Source organism: Daktulosphaira vitifoliae, unplaced genomic scaffold (genome assembly GCF_025091365.1).
Source record: "Daktulosphaira vitifoliae isolate Bord-2020 unplaced genomic scaffold, ASM2509136v1 Scaffold_1, whole genome shotgun sequence".
In the NCBI taxonomy this organism is placed as follows: Eukaryota; Metazoa; Arthropoda; class Insecta; order Hemiptera; family Phylloxeridae; genus Daktulosphaira; species Daktulosphaira vitifoliae.
The window spans coordinates 66746662-66766817 of record NW_026099572.1 but is presented as its reverse complement, the minus strand read 5'-3'; the positions used below and the strand labels follow the sequence as shown (position 1 = coordinate 66766817).

The following is a 20156-nucleotide window of genomic DNA, read 5'->3' as shown; positions in this document are numbered from 1 at the left end:
TTATATGATTTTCAAAGCATTTGTCGGGAGAAATTATTTTTAAAAACATTTTTATCTTCTAGAAAAATCTGTTCGAGACATTTCCAGAGTATCAAAGCTTATACATCGGTATTATCAACAAAATGTATACAAAACAATTATGTGAAACGAATAACTATCAATGATAAAAAATCATTATTAGTCTGACAGAATAATCGGTGCAAGTGATTTGCTTTAATGCGTTAGATTGTAATATGATCAACAACAATTGGTTTTATATTTAATGTATACTTAAACATCTTAAAAAAAATATTACCAAGTTATTATAGTACAGAATCAGTATAAATGAATAAAATATAACACAAATAGAACAAGTTCAATTTACTTCGTTTAATATAAAGTTGAAGAAAGTAATCTAGATCGAATAATTATCAGATGATAAAAGAACTTATTTAGATCTAGATTAATTTTTTTAAAGTTAATCAAAACTGCATAGCACGTAGTTTGACATGTTTAGTATTGGCGTAGTAAAAATAATGAAAATAAACTATGTTTATAATTTTAATTTGCACTAATTGAAAAAATGTTTATCGGGGGTAGTTTAATTAGTGAATTGGTCGGTATTTTAAAGCTGTCTGAAATACAATTAGTTTCGTAATCACATTCAGTTAAATAAAGTCGGTATGTATAAACAACATAAAATCGGAATAAAATTTTATCGCCTTTGAAGTGAACATGTTGAGATCAATAAATTAATATATTTTAGCGTAAATTTAATTAATTTTAAAAGTGGTTTTTTAGTGAACACTCTTTGAAATTACTATTTCGACTACTTTTTATTCATTCCCTTTTATGTAAACATGAGGTTTGTTTACGGACAAGTAAATAAAAGTAACATCTATTTGTACTTATACTGTAGTCTGCTGAAACTATGCCGACCAAGTCATTACATTGTTTATCAATGTATAAAACAATTAAATAATTATAAACAATCATTAATACAAAAATGTATTTTTATTTCTGCTAATTAATTATGTCACAAGACATTAATTTTTCAATTTAAAAAGTTTAACTGAATTACAATGAAACATAACTTAAAAAAGTTTCATATTTAAACTTGTTCATTACAATCTGGATTAATATATACATAATATAATACATTGAAATACATCTTGGTATTATAAGTTACTAAGATAGGAATATCATTACTTTTGTAAAAAATTTATATAAATTATCATCAGTCTACAAGTTACTATTATTTTAGCATTTTTTTTTTTCAAAAAATAATTGACAAGTTTAAACAAATAACTTTCATTATTCATTGAAATAATTCATATTGAATATGTCAATAGTACAACGATGAAGTTGAGTGGTCTTGTTACGACCCGCGAATTGTATAATTTTATTTGCATACTTTTCTGTCTGCCCGTTAAATAAATTTTACAGAAATTATCGTATCAGACTCGTTAATAAATTTTAAATGTTATACGGTTGTACAATACTGTAAAAAGTCCATGTGACAAATAAGGGTGCGAATAAAAAGACCGAAAGCGTTAAAAATAAGCCGGGTTTTCCCCTAGCCGTAAGTATGCAAATGAGCACATGGTTTTAATGACAAAAGGTTGGTGTCGATATCGAAACAGATGGAAAGAGAGGAGAAAATCGGATCCTTGACGGATACGTGCCGAGAATATTGACTTTAAACGGTGTAAAAATACGAATTCTCATCACGCTCTAGTGGTAAGAGTAAGAATTGGCAGAAAAAAAAAATAATAAAAACTATTTTAGAAAGCAATTTATTTAAGCTTTTTTTTTTTTGTCCCTGTTCATTATTAAATTAAGTTTTTCCAGTTCCGTTTTAATATGGTCTGTGCAAAATTCGATTTCGTTGATGTCATCGCGATAGGATATATTTATGCCGACGCTTTTATTCGGAGCACCCACATCGAAGTGCATAGTGATTTTTTAACATGGATTTGACTTTATGATCACATCTTTCCGGTTAATAAAATTGCCCTGTGCGGTAGTAACAATGTATCGAGAAATAAGAACGTGCTTATTTCTCGATACATGGTTTCTATCATTGAGAATTTATTTTCTTTAACTTCCGGAAAATCAAATACATATTCATAGTCTCTTGAATTATATGGTTATTATTTTATAAAATTATCTATAAAATTAACTATTTTCAAATGTGCAATTATATAGGGTAACTTATATATTTATAATGAATTCTCTGTAAAAAAATTCCCATCAAATATAAAATACTCTAATTAAAAAAATGTCTAATCAATAACAACTTTGGTTCAGTATTTCGGAAATCATTAACATTTACAAAAATGTTAATTATGTATAAACATAGGCAGAAGAAAGACTATAAATATCTTATGATAAATATTGTCATGCCAGCGCCTGATGTCTTAACAAACTGAAAAATACAAAATAATTGATAAATAAATGTAACTAAAAAAAAAAAATTCTTAACATAATTGTTGTTTTAAGAGAAATTGATTGTTTTATTTAAAATCAATCAATTTGTATAATTTTATCAAGCAACGTTACATTGTATATTAAATGAAAATGATCAATAACATTTTATTTAAAAATAAAAATTTAAAAAAAACACTTTTGAAAATTCCTTAATGCCATATCAATGTATAGCAACAAGTTAGTGTTTATAAATAACCTTTATGATTTGTGTATTCAAAACTCGGCATTTTTCTGCTTTTAAAAACACTTACCTTATAAGTAATTACTTTAAAACAAAGCGAAAGTTTTATCTCCGTTTATATTGCAACTTTTATGCTTTTAATTTTAGATAGCTAGAAAAAAAGTAATCTTGGTAATAAACGGAATTTAGATAAATAAATCATTAAAAAAACAATTTTAGAAAGGATCTTTAATGATTCAAGAAATGTTGAGCATCATATAGCTACACACGAAGTGTTCTTATCGTAATTAATTAAATTAATTAAAAAACATGATTATTTACTTATCTAAAATTGAAAAAAGTAATACATTTTTTATAACAACATAATAAGAGTTTTAAAAACAAAACAATATATATTTGACGATTAAAATCATTATATTAACTTCTGTTTTCTTTAGTTCGTTTGATTTAAATATATTTTATATTATATTAAAATTAATTCCTAAATTTTTAGGGGACCTAATTTTATATTTAGGACGCCTTAGCTCTCCCCGAGCTCCCTTTCAAACTCAATACAAGCTATTTACTTATGTCTCATAAGTTACGAGTAATTAACATTAGTTTCATTGATTTGAAATATAAGTATTTTGATTTCGCAAAATAAAAGTAAATGTTGTTATTATTTATTTAAATATATATATATACTTGAAATCAATACTCTAAGTATATCCCACAGTTAATATGAGGTTGCATCAGGTCGTCAGTCGGTGTTAAAATCCTGTCAAGGCATTGTAAGATATATGAGACTCCAAGTAGATAGGCAAGGAGATAATGATGTAGTCTTCAAATAACACACCAATGAACATATTAATAAAATGGACTAACAATGTTTAGGATACTAAAAATAATAAATTTTATAACGTTTAAATAAATGCGTGTTAATGAATTTTCTCTGCGAACAATTGTTAAAACAATAACCTAATGAAATAATAAGTGGACAAAGAATAAATATGCAAATCCAGCAATCTAATACTATTACTCTTAAATTACACGATTTAAATACAAACAATTATCGGAAAATGCAAAAAGGCAAACTTATCTTGCGAATTCGTTTACGAACTGTAAGTAATGTGTTCTTTTAGTCGTATTTTCTCAACTATTCTCAGAAGTAATAAAGTATGTGAATTAAATATTCCATTCGATCTTACATTGGTTTTTCCGCAGGGAAATCGGCAAATGAAAAGTGAATATTTCCATCAGACACACCAGGAACCTTCAATATGTATGTATACATCGTCCACGTAAATACTACTTTGTTCACATTGTTATTAATGATAAAAATTCACCCGACAGTTTAATCAATGCCTATTGTGACAAACGGTATCGCTTCGCTGTTATGCATTTCTATACGACACACAACGTTCTGGATTTTGCAAATTGGGCCGACTGCCGTACAAATCATATGTCATACATAAATATGATATTATAAATCACATAAATTTAAAATGCGTTTAAATTGCCAGAAAGGAGTCGGAAATAACGAACATGTGACATAAGCTGAGTGTTTTCACGTATACTCATATTTTATTTTGTTTACAAAACGTCACGTAAATTATTATCTCTTTTTTAGTAAAATATTAAATATATATATGTTTAAATAAACGAACCTAATGACACGATTTCAATGAATAAATAAACAAGTACCTCGTATAATAGAAATTGTGCATAATACGTAACTCATTGATTAAAAAAAAAGTATATGCCCATTTTGATTATACTTAATTGTAATATAACTTAAACAATTAAATAACAAACTTTTTATGATAATATCAATAGTAATAATTTTTTTTTCGCTTATAAATTAAAAAATATGTATTTCTCGCCGTTTTCAAAATTCAATAAACAACAAAATAAAAAATCTGCGGCATATAATATTTTGTGAAATTCTTTATGGAGTTTTGCTGCTAATTCCAAACCTGATTTCATATTTGTTTAATTACATTTAGTTTCTGAAATAAATACTAATAAGTAATTAAGCAATAACTACACGGTTAAAAATGTACAATTTTTTTTTTTTTTGTAATCTCTCAAAATTTGCTTTAATATGTTATGAAAGAGTTGTGTGAAATTTGAAACATCTACGACAACTTTAACCTATTTCTTTTGAGTCTTTTAAACTTGATCATAACATTATTACAACTTATTTATAAAAAAAATTAAGCTGGACTTTTAACTATAACTTTTATTTTTGGTTTCGCTCCCAGTTGTGAATTTATAACCATTAAACCGAAGTTCTTATGAAGATTAAAAATGTTGTTTTTTTTATAAAAAAAAAGAATATTTATAGATTTAAAACGCAGAAAAAAATATTGAAAAATGTCATTTTTACGGTAATAAAATTTTTTAAAATATTTTTCAAAATTTTCTAAAATTAATGTTTTTTTCAATATTTGACATTGGTAGGTTAACTATGTTAAATTCGGGTTTTTTTGACATATAGATCAGAAAAATAGGCCCTTTGAGAGCTGAGTATTTATATGGAAAGACACAAAAAAAAAAAAAAAATATATATTATGGTAAAATAAAGTATTAGCTACGATACGAAGCTAATAATTGAAGTAACACATTTGCAATTGTATTTAATCTTGTTTCTGATAAAATTACTTTTTAGCTGAATTAAAATAGCGAAATGTTTGAATTGAATATTTTTGTAATGACGACATTATGTAATACTCATAAAAATTTACTGCGAGAAGCGTTTAGGTTATTGGTTTATTCATAAAATTAAAATTAATTACCAATGGCGCCTAAAGAACAATTTAAGTAACTCGATAAAGGTTTTTAATAGAAACTTTTTTTAATTTTCCGACCAAATTAATATAATAAAATATAATTTTTGATTTAGTTTGTTAGAATAGTCAACTGATAGATTAAACATTTAAATTAATTAAGACTCTAGAAAATTAATAAAAAAAAATGATTTATATATGTAATGCGAAATAAAAATTTGTTTTTTTAAAACAAACTTTTATTGATTAATTCTATTGAAAAAATAGTTAAAGAGAAAATCAACCATTATTTTTAAATGTGCCGGCGGCACTCGTAGTTATTAAAAAAATATAGTTTTATTTAATATACCAACTATTAATATAATAAATGAATTATATTTTAACCACTAATTAATAACTGGATATGGTTCATTACAAACTATGGTATTTCCATCGTGTAGTCAACTATTTATAACCAAAAATAGTTTGAAGTAGCAGAGTATAAATTTTTTGTTCTATAATTTCACTTAAAATTTAATCGCTCTATTCTCGGCTATGGATCCCAGTAATTAATAATGAATGTTTAATAGGAGGGTGTAGTATAATTCGCTAATTTGGTTTCTACGGAACAGTAATTCCTTTTATATAAATGAATAAAGAGAATAACGGTCCAATTAAAATTTTAATGAAAATATAATTTAACTTACCCGATTCAAATGATATCTCACTGATCAGCATCCATTTGTTGGCGAAAAATAGCTGAAGTTTGAGGTACTTGCCGGTCCTGTGGTGGAGTTTTATCGTCACGTTTCTTGCTTCCGACATAATAGTATCCGCGGGGTAAGTATAGGACACCGGTTCAGGGAAAAAGTGTTCACCGCCCACACTGAAATACGCTTTGGCATGCGAAAATACCTGGAAATGAATATAAACAAAAGTATAATAATGTTATTCGGGTATTATTTAATATTTTAGTATTAAACGTTACTAACATAACAATGAAATATCATACGCTTTAATGATTTTCCAATATAACAACAATCTGAGCTGAATGAATTTTCCAAACTCAGAGTTGTTTACCGGTATAACTTTTCTTATACAAATTCTTAATGAAAATTCTTAGTTATAGCTAGTAGTATTAGCTGTTTTTTTTTTCAATTACTCTTAAAAAACTAAATGAACTTTTTCTTCAAAGTAATTTATCTGATTTATTCCGTTATTGTTATATTTTTCAAATTTTATAAATTACTTATTATTTTAAAATAATTTTTTTTTTAAGCGTAAACTTTAATTAATGAATTACTGTATCAATTTCTTCAATCAATCCTACGGTATTACAGAACTCTTAAAATACTTTGGTGATTATGTTTAAAGTAAAAATTTATATAATTTAACAAAATAAAAACGTTAATATTAAATTATTATAATCAATGTAAAAAATTTAGTCACACCAGACAAATTATAAATTGTATTGAGATACTTGAATACATTTACTATGTATTTTTACATACATAAAGAGTATAAAAAACGTAATTGTTACAATTTTCAATAGTTAAACATTACTCATATGACTCAACAATATTTCCAGGTACTTTGAGCGAAACATATAATGTGTATAAAAATAATAACCCATTAACCGACATTAAAGTTTTGGAGAGCTATAATGGGTAAATCAACTATTTTAAATCAATTTGAAAAAACTAAATTTAAACAAAAAACTATGTCCTACTTACTTGAACGCCTTGTCTGAAATCATTATTGGAGTACATGTACAAGGCGGTGAAATTTCTTACCGAATTGAATTCGAAAGTCATCTCTACCGAAGATCCGTATCCTCTCGTGTCATTTTTCCATCCAACCCATTCGTTAAACTCTGTAGGATTTTAATACATTACACGAAAACTATTAACAAGGTAAAGTTTTTTGCATTTGTCATACTTTTAACAAACGGCTGGTCAACACCGTGTCGGCCATCACATAGCTGACCGATACCTCCGATCAAAACTCCATTCTCTTCACGGCCGTCATATCCGAAATCTTTAATGTCACCCTGTATTACCGAATAATTGATTATGCCCTCTGAAAATAAATGTTATATATTGAGTTATTCACTCGGTACGAAAGTACAGCAAAACGTGTTCTAGTGCTTAAAAGAGTAAAACAATAAAATACACAGCACGTTTGATATGAAGTTATATTGCGTTAGACTTAAAAGCATTGCCGTATACACTGCGATACGATCAACTGTGTCGAAACAAATGAAAATAAAAACAAGGTTTGATACTTTAGACAGTTTTCCTCAAATAAACTTAGTTCGAAGTTTATGACAGTTCTTATACTATCTTTGAAATGCGTTAATTTTTTCTTTACTTTTTTATTTTAATGTCGTTTTATGACATTCGACTATTCACAAAATCTTGTTTCTTAACATCAATAAAACGTATTGGAATAAAAACTTCAAAAAGTATTTTGATGATGTTGTGATTTTGGGGGATAATAAATTCTGCCTAGGTTTTATCTTGTACAATTATTTTTTTTAATAATTGCATTTTAGATTACATTTAACACAAACTGTCTAATAATTCAATTTATACGCTAATCATGTATTTATATATAATGCATTAAGTATTGTTATTAAAAAACATTATCTGAACACGAAGATAATTAAGTATATTTTAACTCGAGTTAATTTTAACAGTCGCTGCTCATTTATAACTCGATAAATTATATAAATTTTATAAAAACATAAACTTTATTTATCAGCAATGAAAAGTGTAAGTTATAAAGTGTAGTTTTGTATTAATTCAAAAGTCCTATTTGTACTTAAAATGAAATTATATTCCAAGTACTAAAAGTATCTATTATTACACATTGTAGTATAAATTTAATGTTTTTAACACCTATGCCTAATTTTATGATTTATATATATTTTTATCGTTACTGTTTTTATATTTTATAAGAAATAAATTTTGCTCATTTTGCTTTTAATAAAAACTAAATATAAACTATTTACAAAAAATATGCTTGTATTCAATTTGCCTGATTAACAAAGATCAGTTCGGACCATAAAATTACGACCGACTCAATATGTATATTTTTATAATCGATCCAACCCGAATATATATACAGGGTGTTCAGTAAGTAAGGAGGGGCTTCTATTGTTCTCAATGTTTGTAACAAGTGACCTATTTCCTTATTTACTGAACACACTGTATATGTAAAATTTTCGTTCAAATCCAATCCGAAGTTTATTTTTTCAAGTGCGGTCCGAATCCATTTCATTTAAAAAATATAATAAAGGCAAATAAAAGTTATTTACCTTTTTAATATTCATTTATAACACTTTATTTTCAAAGAAAATAATGGTTTAACTGAAATTTTTTATAATTCGTACGATCCAATGTTAATGTTTGATCTGACCCTATTCGATTTTTAGACCGGGCTAAATTTTGGATAGCCCAACCCCAACTGATCTTTGCTTATTTATATCAGTAGATATATTTTTGAACTTTAATGAAACTTAAAATCGTAGCAAATTAGATAAACTGTTATTTAAACGTTGTATCTCAAGAAACTTAAATTTTAGAAGAATGATTTAGAATATTATAAGTAAACTAAAATATGTAATACTTAAAAAATAAGTAAATAAATACATTTTTTTTTATTGGATGAATATAAAGCGGTTAGTCTAACATTATTTTCCTGAAAACTATTGAAAATTTTTAATTTTTGTAGTGGAAAAAATAGTTCAGTTTAAAAATTCAAAATAATATGCAGTTGGGTAATTTTTTTCATCCCTTCAGGAATATAAAACCTAAATTAAAATTTATGTTTAATAAAAGCCAAATGTTCGTATGTTTAAATAACTTTTTTGAAAACGTTTTAGATGCAATCCACTACCCTAAAGTGTTTCTATACAAATATTAAATGCCTAAGACCTATAGCCTATTTTGGTTAGAAAATGTAGGCTTTAAAATAATATAATTGTGCTATTAGCTATTCAAATAATAACATGTAATATTATTTCCTTGTTTTTGTTTTCTTTAGTCTAAAAATTTGTAACCGTATTATAAAATAATGATGTAATGGTAATTCATTGTTTACTTAATTTACAACAGTATGAAAAATACTTTTACTTACCATAATGATAACAACCGATAATTTCGGCTCGAAGACACATCATACGAGGATGATCACTATAAGGCACTAAACGAATTTTCGATGCAATAATTGCAGGAATTATCTGACGTTCAACTATAGTATTAGTATCACTGTTAGCTTGCAATATCTAGAAATAAAATAATAGTTTGAAACTACATATTCTTCTGTAAGCATTTCATGAAATGTAAAAAGTATTAGGTTAATATTTAAAATAATAAAATTATTCAATTTCTAACGAATAAAAATTTTTGACGATATAAATTAATATTTAGACAATGGTTAATTCTGATTATATAATATTTAGATAGTTTTTCTGTAATGTATTCAACACAATAATGGTAATTTTTTAGAAGTCCATATATCTAGGCAAATATTTTTAATTTGGGTGTAAACGTGATTTTTCAAATTCAAATCTTATTTTACAAACATCTATTAGCACAACATTATTACAGCTCAATGCAGTAAAAAAATAAAAGAAAACCAATATGAATTGTGCTATGAATGTTAAAATTTGACTTGACTCGCCTTCTCAGACAAACCATCATTTTATGTCGGTTTATTTTTCAAACATAAACTTATTTACAGTCATAATATTTTTTTCTCGTCGTAATCATTTTACAAAATTGAGTAGTAGATAAAAAATCAAATTTCAAATAACACAAGTATTGTAGAATAATTAAAGTAATTTAATTAGTCTAATCAAAATTACTAAGTAAATTACTCTATTTTTACGAAGGAAAAATTGCATTGGTTTTCATTTACCACCTATCAACTAAAGTTCAAATTATATGTTACAAATAGTAGATTTTAATTATTACAATTCTGAAATTCTATCTTAGTAATATTGTATACATATATACTCTGTATTACTGTATGCTTACTGTGTTTAGTCTGTTTTACTTGTAGAAATATGGTTTTGATTTATAGATAAATTTATATAAAATCTGGAGTATTAATGATTTTAATGGATTCATACAGGACTACACTTAGGAATTATGCTTATTTTCGGGATACTCAAATATACCACTCCCAATGAGTGGTTTTTGTTTTGCTCATTACTATTCATATTTTAGGGGATAACTTTAGTGACCTTAGATCCGATAATTTAGAGGTTGAACCTACCCTATAGCTGTAATTAGAGTTTTTAACTCAAAATGCAGCCCTAAAATTTTGCCTTATCATAACACTTCTGTTACAATGTATGAAAACACATTTATAAAACTGAAAATGTTTAGATAACAAATCAGGTTATCAAAATTATCATATTTCAATCAAAGATGAAAAATGTTGATAATCTGAATGAAACTGGTTTTTTGAAAACCATTTATAATAGAATACCGAAACTCCAAACAAATCAAATGGTTACAGTGCCTGTATTTGATAATTCTTTTTTCGGTCAGAAAGAACATTTCTGTATAAAATATTTTTTTGTATTGTTATACAAAAACACGATTTCTAAAAATAATCAATAACTAAAATAAATAGTATTTGGTCTTCAAATCTATTATCTATTTTGCTGGCTAGCATTTTCTTTATTTCCGTCCTTAAACCAGTCACCCGACCCATACACTTGGTATCCTTTTTACAGATACAGCCATGAGCTCACATTACTAAAGAAATGTTTAATTTATATTCTTGCTGAGATTACAGAAAAAAATATAAATTAATGAATTTAAAAATTTATTATAGATACACAAAAGTACGTTGGTAATAACTATGAAGTATTTAGTGTCGTAAATTTTCTCCAATATTTAAATATTAATTTGATATCTTTCAAATATTATTTAATATAAAACAATTTCGAATCCCATATAAAAATTATTGCAGGATTTACTCTGGCCTAGTTGAAATTTATTTTTTTACCGCAAAATTATATTTTTTATTATTAATTTTATGTTTATATTATTATTTATATTAGTGAAATATTAAATATATGTATGGGAGTACTTCATAACATAATAATTAAAACAGCAATATTATATTTCATTCAACTTATATTGTTGAATTAATTTGTAATTGATCTGTATCAATTTATCCCTGATACCATCATCTTGTTTCAGTCTCCGCTAGTCTCAATTAAAAATATAGCTAATTGTAAACATTAAAATAATAATTAGGTCAGTTAAAATAAAAATTCGGGTTTTTATTAAAGATCACAATAAACATTAAATATACAGTTATATTTCAAATAAAAAATAAATATACAATTTCAATGAAGATTAATATAAATCAAAAGTTTTGAAGTGTTAAAAACAGGCTTCGTTATAAAACTGACTAGTAAATTTCCTTTTCTTTACATAATATAAATAGTTTCTAATAAATTTTAATTTTTTCTGATTAGTATCTAGAAATATAACCACTTTAATTATTACATTTAAATATTTTCTTAGTTAATATAAGTATTTCAATATATATATATATATATATAAAAATAAAAAAATAATTTTGTTATTTTTCACATCAATCAAATTTAAATTTATTTTCATCAAATAAATTTTAATTTTACATAAAACCAATATTACTTGATACATAATTGGATTTGTAATATAATCAAGGGTTAATCCAAATACTATGAAAATTCATTAAGTTAAAATCAATAAAGTCTACACACGATTGCGAAAGGTATAATATTCAATTTACTTTTACATGTTAAATTAATAAATATGTCATGGAGTATTTTAAAGTTAGACTTTTTTTGCTGTGAAAATACTTTAACGATTTGGCTTTTGGTACGTTTACATTTTAGCTTATATCAATAGTTTTATATTTAATTTAAAAACGCTAAATCAACAATAAAATGAAACAAATACAAAAAATTAAAGCCCCGTCATGTTTAAATAATAATTTTAACCATAATAGATTCATGGCCCATACGGTTTTGCTGAATAATAATACAAATAACAACAATAACGACATTATTCAATTAATTATTACAACTCGTTCATAATATTTTTCTAAATATACTATGTTAATATTATGTTATATTGACACATTGAACTATTGTATTGAATTTTAATTTGAACGGCTTTGTCTTTCTAGATAAATTATTAAAGGCCTTAAAAGCTTTAAAAGAATTTACATTTTATGTTTCCACACTGTGCTTAGTACACAAAGTAAATGTACCAAAATTCCTACTAGACAATTAGAAAAATTCTTAAAAGATTATGCAGTAAAGGATAAAATTGTTGTTTATCCAAAAACTTGTGTTCAACATCTTTAGAGTTGGATATACGTACAGAAATAGTTAAGAGCGACATTAAAAAGCGTATTAAACATTAAAGAATTATCTCTAGTGATACCCCAAAAGTTTTCTTTACTCAAATATCCCATGAAATGGCTACTATTTATAAAACTTTTGTGGGTGTTATGTGTTTGTATATTTGTGAAACAGTAAATGGCTGCTGTTTTAGTATTCGTGTTTATGTGTACCAAACAAATGGTAATATGTTGTACAGTCATTTTTCAGCGCATAACAAAAATCGGTTAAAAGAAGATTTGGTATTTTTATTTGCTATCTATTAGTATTTCGCTTAACTCAATTTTTTTCTTGGTCATATGTCAACATATTATATTCTAATAATTTGTAAAATTCATATTTTTTATTTCACAATCAACTTTTTAAATAGTAATTATATTTAAAGATTGAAAACATATTGTGTTGTATTAATTTTAAACAAAATATTAAAATAAAATTATTTAATGAATTCATAAAAATCTATTGCACTTTCAAAATTATTTTGAGAGATCTAAGATTGAGAACTGCAAGTTTGAGATATTCAATAGAAATTTCATACATTTTCTAAATTTGTGTAGTAGTATTTAAAGAAAGTGATGTGTATCATTTTTAATACTGCAAAATTTTCGTTATTACACTAGATTAATATTTATTTAATGTTCAGAAAATGTAATTTGCAGTTTATTCAAAATATAAAATTAATATATTGTTAGAGTAGAAGTCATTATTAAATAATTCGTTATATATCGCAGAATTAATTATTTCATTTCACCTTTCCTGTAAAATTTGTTTTTTTTATTTGTGTCACTATTCCTGCCGATATTTTTAATAATTTCTACAAAATAGTAATAAATAATTCTGATTTAACTAAAATAGTTACTCAGAAAGTTATGAATATGTTAATACAAATTAAAAGTCATTTTTCAATAATTGATAATCATAATAGTAGACTTGCGATTTTTAAATTGATTCGATTTTATATTATATTTTTATCGGTGCTGGACAATTAGTTATTATTCAGGTGGACATAATGCCCATGCACTCAGACCTGTTGGTCCATTGTGCGCAGCGCTGGATAATAATGCATTAAAAAGTCAAGATAGTTTAACTTTTTAACTTAACTAGTTAGTAAAGTAACTTTTGTTTTTTTTTTGGGGAAATTTTAAATATTGAAAAAATATATAAATTGTACCCCATGGAAGTATTGTACTTACGATAAACTGCTTATGTCTTGAGCAGTAATAATTTAATTATGTAATGTCTAGTGGTACTATGTGGTTTTTTAGTAATACTATAATATTTCTTTGTAGTTTTTATGGTCGGTAGTTAGAATTTATAAAACTAACTTTAATAATCTATTGTTTTTTTCTAAAGTAACTAGTAATTTAACTCAGTTTAAAACTTAATAATTTATAAGTTAACTTGATTTTTTTATATCTGACTAAACTTTACAAGTCAGAAAAAATTACTAACTTACCCAGCCTTGATTTTTATAACATAATAATAAAACACGCTTAAGACATTCCCTTATTTCCCGCATAAGACACTGTTTTTCGCTGTTCCCTGAACTGTATGAAACGTTAGAAAATATTCCAATGTTTTAAACGCTCTAAAGAGTTGGTACCTTGAAGATCGTCTTATGCGAGTTCTACTGTAATTAATTAATTACAGTTACATTAATGTAAGTGTTTAAATAAATTATTTTATTTAAAACGCCTTATGATTATATTTTAGTTTTTTATATCCGTTGAAAATTTTTTGTATTTATAAATGAATATACTTCCCGATATAAGTTGTGTGCCAGTTATTATAGCTAATAACACAAGGTATTATGCCGTTAAAATTTAATCGATTTTGACGATAACTACTATAAATATAAACTTATGCAATTTCTATAAGGTTTGATTGGGTATGTGTGCGTGCTGCTACACATTTGGATGTGATAACATTTATGATTATACTTTAGATGAAATTTAATCGAAGTGTTATGTTGTCATCTTTCAATTGTTCAAATTTTTATGTTTGTAGCCCTGTCAAATATTAAGTGACGTATTCTGCTATCACTCACTTGTAAAAATTTGATACCGTTTGGTATATGGTCAAATACTGATTGTTTCTACTATATGATTAACACGTTCTTTGTTCTATATTTTAACATTTGAGCAATTAAATAATATTAAATAATATTATAATTTATTTAAATGAAATTTCACACTTGCCTTAATACATTTGTGTCCCAGGCTAAGCATGAAATCAATTGTTTAGATCCTATTGATTAAGAATTATATAACTAGAATTATTTAAGAATTCTTCGTTTATTTTTGTCTAATGATCAATAAATCAATTAAATATAAATTCTGAATAAATTATATTAAAAAATATACCATAGCTTTTATATTAATTATTTCAATCAATAATTGTATGAAATAAACTGTATCATCGTAACCACACACTTAAATATTTAAAAAAATAATAACATTGTTAATTTTCAGAATCGCACTTACACCTTCATTGGGGTAAGGTGACCCTTATTTTTTTTTACTTTACTAAGCACTACAAATTTGAATTTGAATTTATTTGAACTTTTTAATACAGATGAAGGTACTAAATAGTTCAATATTACTAAACTAAATAGTTTTTATATTATACATGATAATTTTTAACAAAGAAATAATATACAATTCATTTTATTATTATCTAAGACTTTTATTTAGTAAATAAAAGCTTACAATTTACCCCACCTCACCTTAGTTTCAATGTTTCGTGAGTGTGTAAGTGATAAGTAGCCAATATGCAAATTATTTTAGACTATGTACATAAATTATATAGTTAAGTAAATCAACATCAAGATATATTTTGTGCGTCATTCGATTCAGTTCTAATCGTTTTTTTTTTAAATATTTTATTAAATATATATATTTTAAATGAAATGTTAAAGATAACCATTTTTCGAGGTTCTCTGAATATTTTCAGAAAATAACGTAAAACCAGCATTTCTTATTATTATGTACTATAGTACATTTAGTATATTAAATAGAAGAGGAGCGTTAGGTATAATAAACGAAATGAATAAGGTAAAGAAATAAGGTTGTTATTCTGAACATTCCATTGTGAATTCTATAGATCAAATATGAAAACCAACTGATAATTTTAAACGAAAATACCAGTCAATAATTTTCTATAAAGTTATTTAATAAATGAATATTAAGTAACAATGTAAATTTTAATTATTGAAATATAGCGAGTATTTTTTTTAGTTTTCCAGATATAGTAAAAAAAAATGATATTACACATATTACGTCATACATGGAAATATTATTGCTTATTTCCTCAATTTCATTAAAAACTATAAAGAAATTAAAGAATAATTTGTATAACAAATACTAAAACACATATTATTACTTATGTATAAAATCTTTCATTGGGCTAATGAGTTATATTATTGAATACCTTTATTTTGATAAACGTTTTATAAGTTTCAATCATAATTCAAATTAAATAAATCGCCTTCCATGCAATCAAAAGTAATAAAAAATTCATTTTGTTTAGATGGCATGATGAAAACTCTTAATGCACGTCTACAGTCAAATTAAAAGAGCTTATATTTAAAGAAATTATAAATACTTTTAATAAAATACGCAGTTACTGTAAAAGTTTTCAAACTCCTTGTTTTTAAAATGTCAATGTGACAAATTGGAATTGTAATAATTATTATTTCTAACATTTATTAATTCTAAAAATTATATTTTTTGCAAAATCATAATTTAGATTTATTTCATAATCGGAACTGTATACAAATAGATGAATACATCATACAAATTGTTTCTATTAATAAATAAAATATTAATATGGAGTTAATTAGAAAAATTAAAAGTAAAATGTATTTGAAAAATAAATTTATTATTATTGTATTCAAAAATTTAATTTAAATTTTATAACGACGCTAAGTTATATTATATTTAAATATAATTAAACTATTATTTATCATTAAATATAACGAATAAACGGCATTATACACGATATGACTGAAAAAATACAATTATTTATAAATAAATATTGAATGATAGGTACTGAACCACTTATTATGTACTTGACATTTATTAAAAGAATCAATATTTTCTAGTACTTGCTGTATTTTAACATAACAATGACAATTTACTATGTATACTGACACTTAGTCTTAAAAAAAAAACCCAATTATTTTTCAAGTATAATAATAATTGTTTAAAATAAAAAAATAATTTTAATAACTGTTAAAAATGTTTTTAAAGCTAAAATATTTGTAGAATGTTTAGTATTAAACAAACAATGCTAAAAGACTAGAATTACTGCGATCTCTTCATGTGGCTTGGTGGTCTAGGGGTATGATTCTCGCTTAGGGTGCGAGAGGTCCCGGGTTCAAATCCCGGCCAAGCCCAATTACTTTTTGCATTTTTTTAAATTATTTTTTTAACTAATATGGCATATCTTTAACAAATCTATAATAATTTCATTGTATAATTATACAGGTTGAAAAAATCTGACTATTATAACTATTGATATAATTAAAATTTTGCTTTTATTTTTTTTAACAATTTTTGCATTTTTTGATTATGCTAAATCATGTTTTTCATTATTTATTTTTAATAATAAAAACAAATTAATTTTTTAATTTTAAAATAGCCGTTTTTAAGATCTTCTTTTACGAAGAATGTTTATAGGTGTATTATAACTTATATATAAGTACTTATAAAGTTACGAGCATTCTAATACGTAGAGTGGATACCAAATCAAGCTTGTACAAATGTATATGTATAATGTATATTCCACTCAAGCACACACTCTATGTCTTCATATGCTTGTAACCCAATAAGTACTTATCTTAAAATTGGTACCGACCCACAAAAATATTGTTATACAAGGTCTAAAAAAAAGCTATTTTAACTTTTTGAAAAATAATTACTGTTTAATTTTTATTATTATTAAAAATAAAGAGAAAAAATAAAAATCATGCTTTCAACGTTGTCAAACCATGTAAAAATTATAGCAAAATAATAATTTTATCAAAGTTATACAATTTAGTTTTGTTTATAAACCACCTGTACATAAACATTATTTTTATAGATGATAATTAACCTCCAATTAACAGAAAAAAGTTTTTGTTGAAAGAAAGTCGTTTCATTATATTAGAAAAAATTATATATTAGAAAAAAAAACATTTTGTGATGTATTGTCTTCAATGGAACTAAAAAATATTTTATGTACAATAACTATTGTGTTATTAAAACAAAAATCTTAATAATGTTAACTAGCTTTTCTTAATAGGTTTAAAAATAGTCTTGCTCCTAGGACCACTCCTAGCTAAAATAAAATATCAATTTTATATCAATAAAATGATAAAATACTCTAGTAATAAAACAATATTTTGTTAGATACTCACTTAGTAATTTATCTATGGATATTCAAGAAACAAAAAAAAAAAAAAATTGCAAAATATCATTGGGCTTGGCCGGGATTTGAACCCGGGACCTCTCGCACCCTAAGCGAGAATCATACCCCTAGACCACCAAGCCAGTTGAGAATTCGAACGAAATTTATATTTCTTCAAACTAATGTAAATATATTGACCACTATAAGATATATAGACGTTAACTTGTTTCTTTAGTCTAGTGTAAGGGAATTGCAATTCGAATAAATAAACAATAAAAATAGATTTACCTGTTTTCCGTCTCTGCTTTTCCAACGAACCCATTTACTAAAGCCAGGTCTCCAATAATCTATCATAATTTCTTCAGCAAATTCTTTTCCAGATCCATTTCCATATCGTCCTTGACTTTTAATTGCTGTCACAGCATAAACGTCTTGTAAATTTATCTCAATGTATTGTCGACCATCGTTCGAAATGACACCTTTAGGACACCATGCACCACCATTACTCTCTAGTTTTAGCCTAAATTGAATACATAATTTAATAAAATATCAGTAATACAATAGGAACTAAATTTTTAGAAAATGAAATTGTAAATTAAACAAATTATCAAGATGCAATTTATATATTCACTTATTCAAGAATTAATAGCAATAACTTTATAGTAAAACAGATAATGAATAATAATAAATTTATTACTGTTATAATTAAGAATACAGTCATCATTTCAAAACTGGTTCAGATCTATAATATATAATCTTTGATTGCGATATTCTATTTACAATTACTTATAAAAGCCTAATTTGTCTTAAGATCAAAAATTATAATTCGAACATTTGAGTTATGCAAAAGTAAACTCAGCATACTTAAAATGACGCTTCTAATTAACAATAAAGTTAAATTATGATGAATTTATAAAATAATGGAAATTGCAGGTTTTATTTTAATATAATATAATACGTTATTCTATTTTACTCGTGACCCGTTTTGATATATTAATGTTTTTCAGCGACCATAATTTATTTACAATAATAATATAATGTAAAACATTTTATTTATTTTGTAAAATAAATTAACGTTATAAATATTATATTAATACAATAAAAAAATTACAATTTTTTTTAAATACATATTTTTATAAACATTTCTTAATGTTGGAGTAACATTCAAATTTATCAACCTAACTTACTAAATTATTGAAAAAAAATATATATTCTTCAAAGTTAACTTGCATAATCTATTTATTTAACTATTACTTAATATTTTAATTGCATATGAATAACGGAAAAAGCAACCAACTGGTGCAGTAGCATATTTAGATATTTTGTGTGAGGAGACCAGATAGTTTTATAACATAGAGTAGTGGGGAGATTCACCCCTTCATTGCCCCTTTCACCCCTTAATTACAATAGTTATCAATTATTAGAATATATTATAGTTGAATTATAATTTTTTAATGTCAATTAAATTATTAAGTGTATCTATTTCTCAAATAACATGACTGTTTCAAATGCAAGAGCGAGAGTTGGTTGAACTGAAGTGACTCTTGGAAACTGATGAAGGTATAATGACGAATCGCTGTCAACGCTGTCACGTAGCAAAACATTGCAAGCAATTTACTTATATTGAAGTGGTGAACGTTTATATTTGTATAGCATATCCATAGAATGCGATTCGTCAATGTCTCAAAAAACGAAACTAAAAATAAAACGATCGAAGAATGAGAAACCGTATCTCTTTCTTTAAGAAGCACTAGTTCCAATGAGAATTTCACTAGTATATGTCATTTGATAGATTAAGATTGAAACGTTATGAAAAAAGTGACAAAATAATTTTCATTTCTCATATTGTTACTTTGTAAAAGTAGTATTAATTACAAAAGAAAAACAAGAGATATAACAAATAATAGTTTTTATGATTATTGATAAAATTATTTTTATTATTAATATCTACACT

At 24.8% G+C, this 20156-nt stretch overlaps 1 protein-coding gene and 2 non-coding genes across 4 annotated transcripts in view; 1 reads left to right on the top strand and 2 right to left on the bottom strand.

Annotated features, from left to right (window-relative positions):
• The window catches only part of LOC126910300 (discoidin domain-containing receptor 2-like), a 91482-nt gene that overhangs the window by 13102 nt on the left and 58224 nt on the right, over window positions 1-20156 (bottom strand). For both annotated transcript variants that reach the window (XM_050692747.1, XM_050692748.1), the window contains 5 exons: window positions 18491-18722; window positions 9538-9685; window positions 7336-7476; window positions 7131-7270; window positions 6105-6312 (listed from right to left, as the gene is read on the bottom strand). In XM_050692747.1, coding sequence (XP_050548704.1) covers window positions 6105-6312; window positions 7131-7270; window positions 7336-7476; window positions 9538-9685; window positions 18491-18722 — 869 coding nt within the window. The remainder of the gene's footprint in view (window positions 1-6104; window positions 6313-7130; window positions 7271-7335; window positions 7477-9537; window positions 9686-18490; window positions 18723-20156) is intronic.
• On the top strand, window positions 17139-17210 carry Trnap-agg (transfer RNA proline (anticodon AGG)). The gene has a single exon. It is a non-coding gene; the product is annotated as a tRNA-Pro (tRNA).
• Window positions 18274-18345, bottom strand: Trnap-agg (transfer RNA proline (anticodon AGG)). Its single transcript has one exon. It is a non-coding gene; the product is annotated as a tRNA-Pro (tRNA).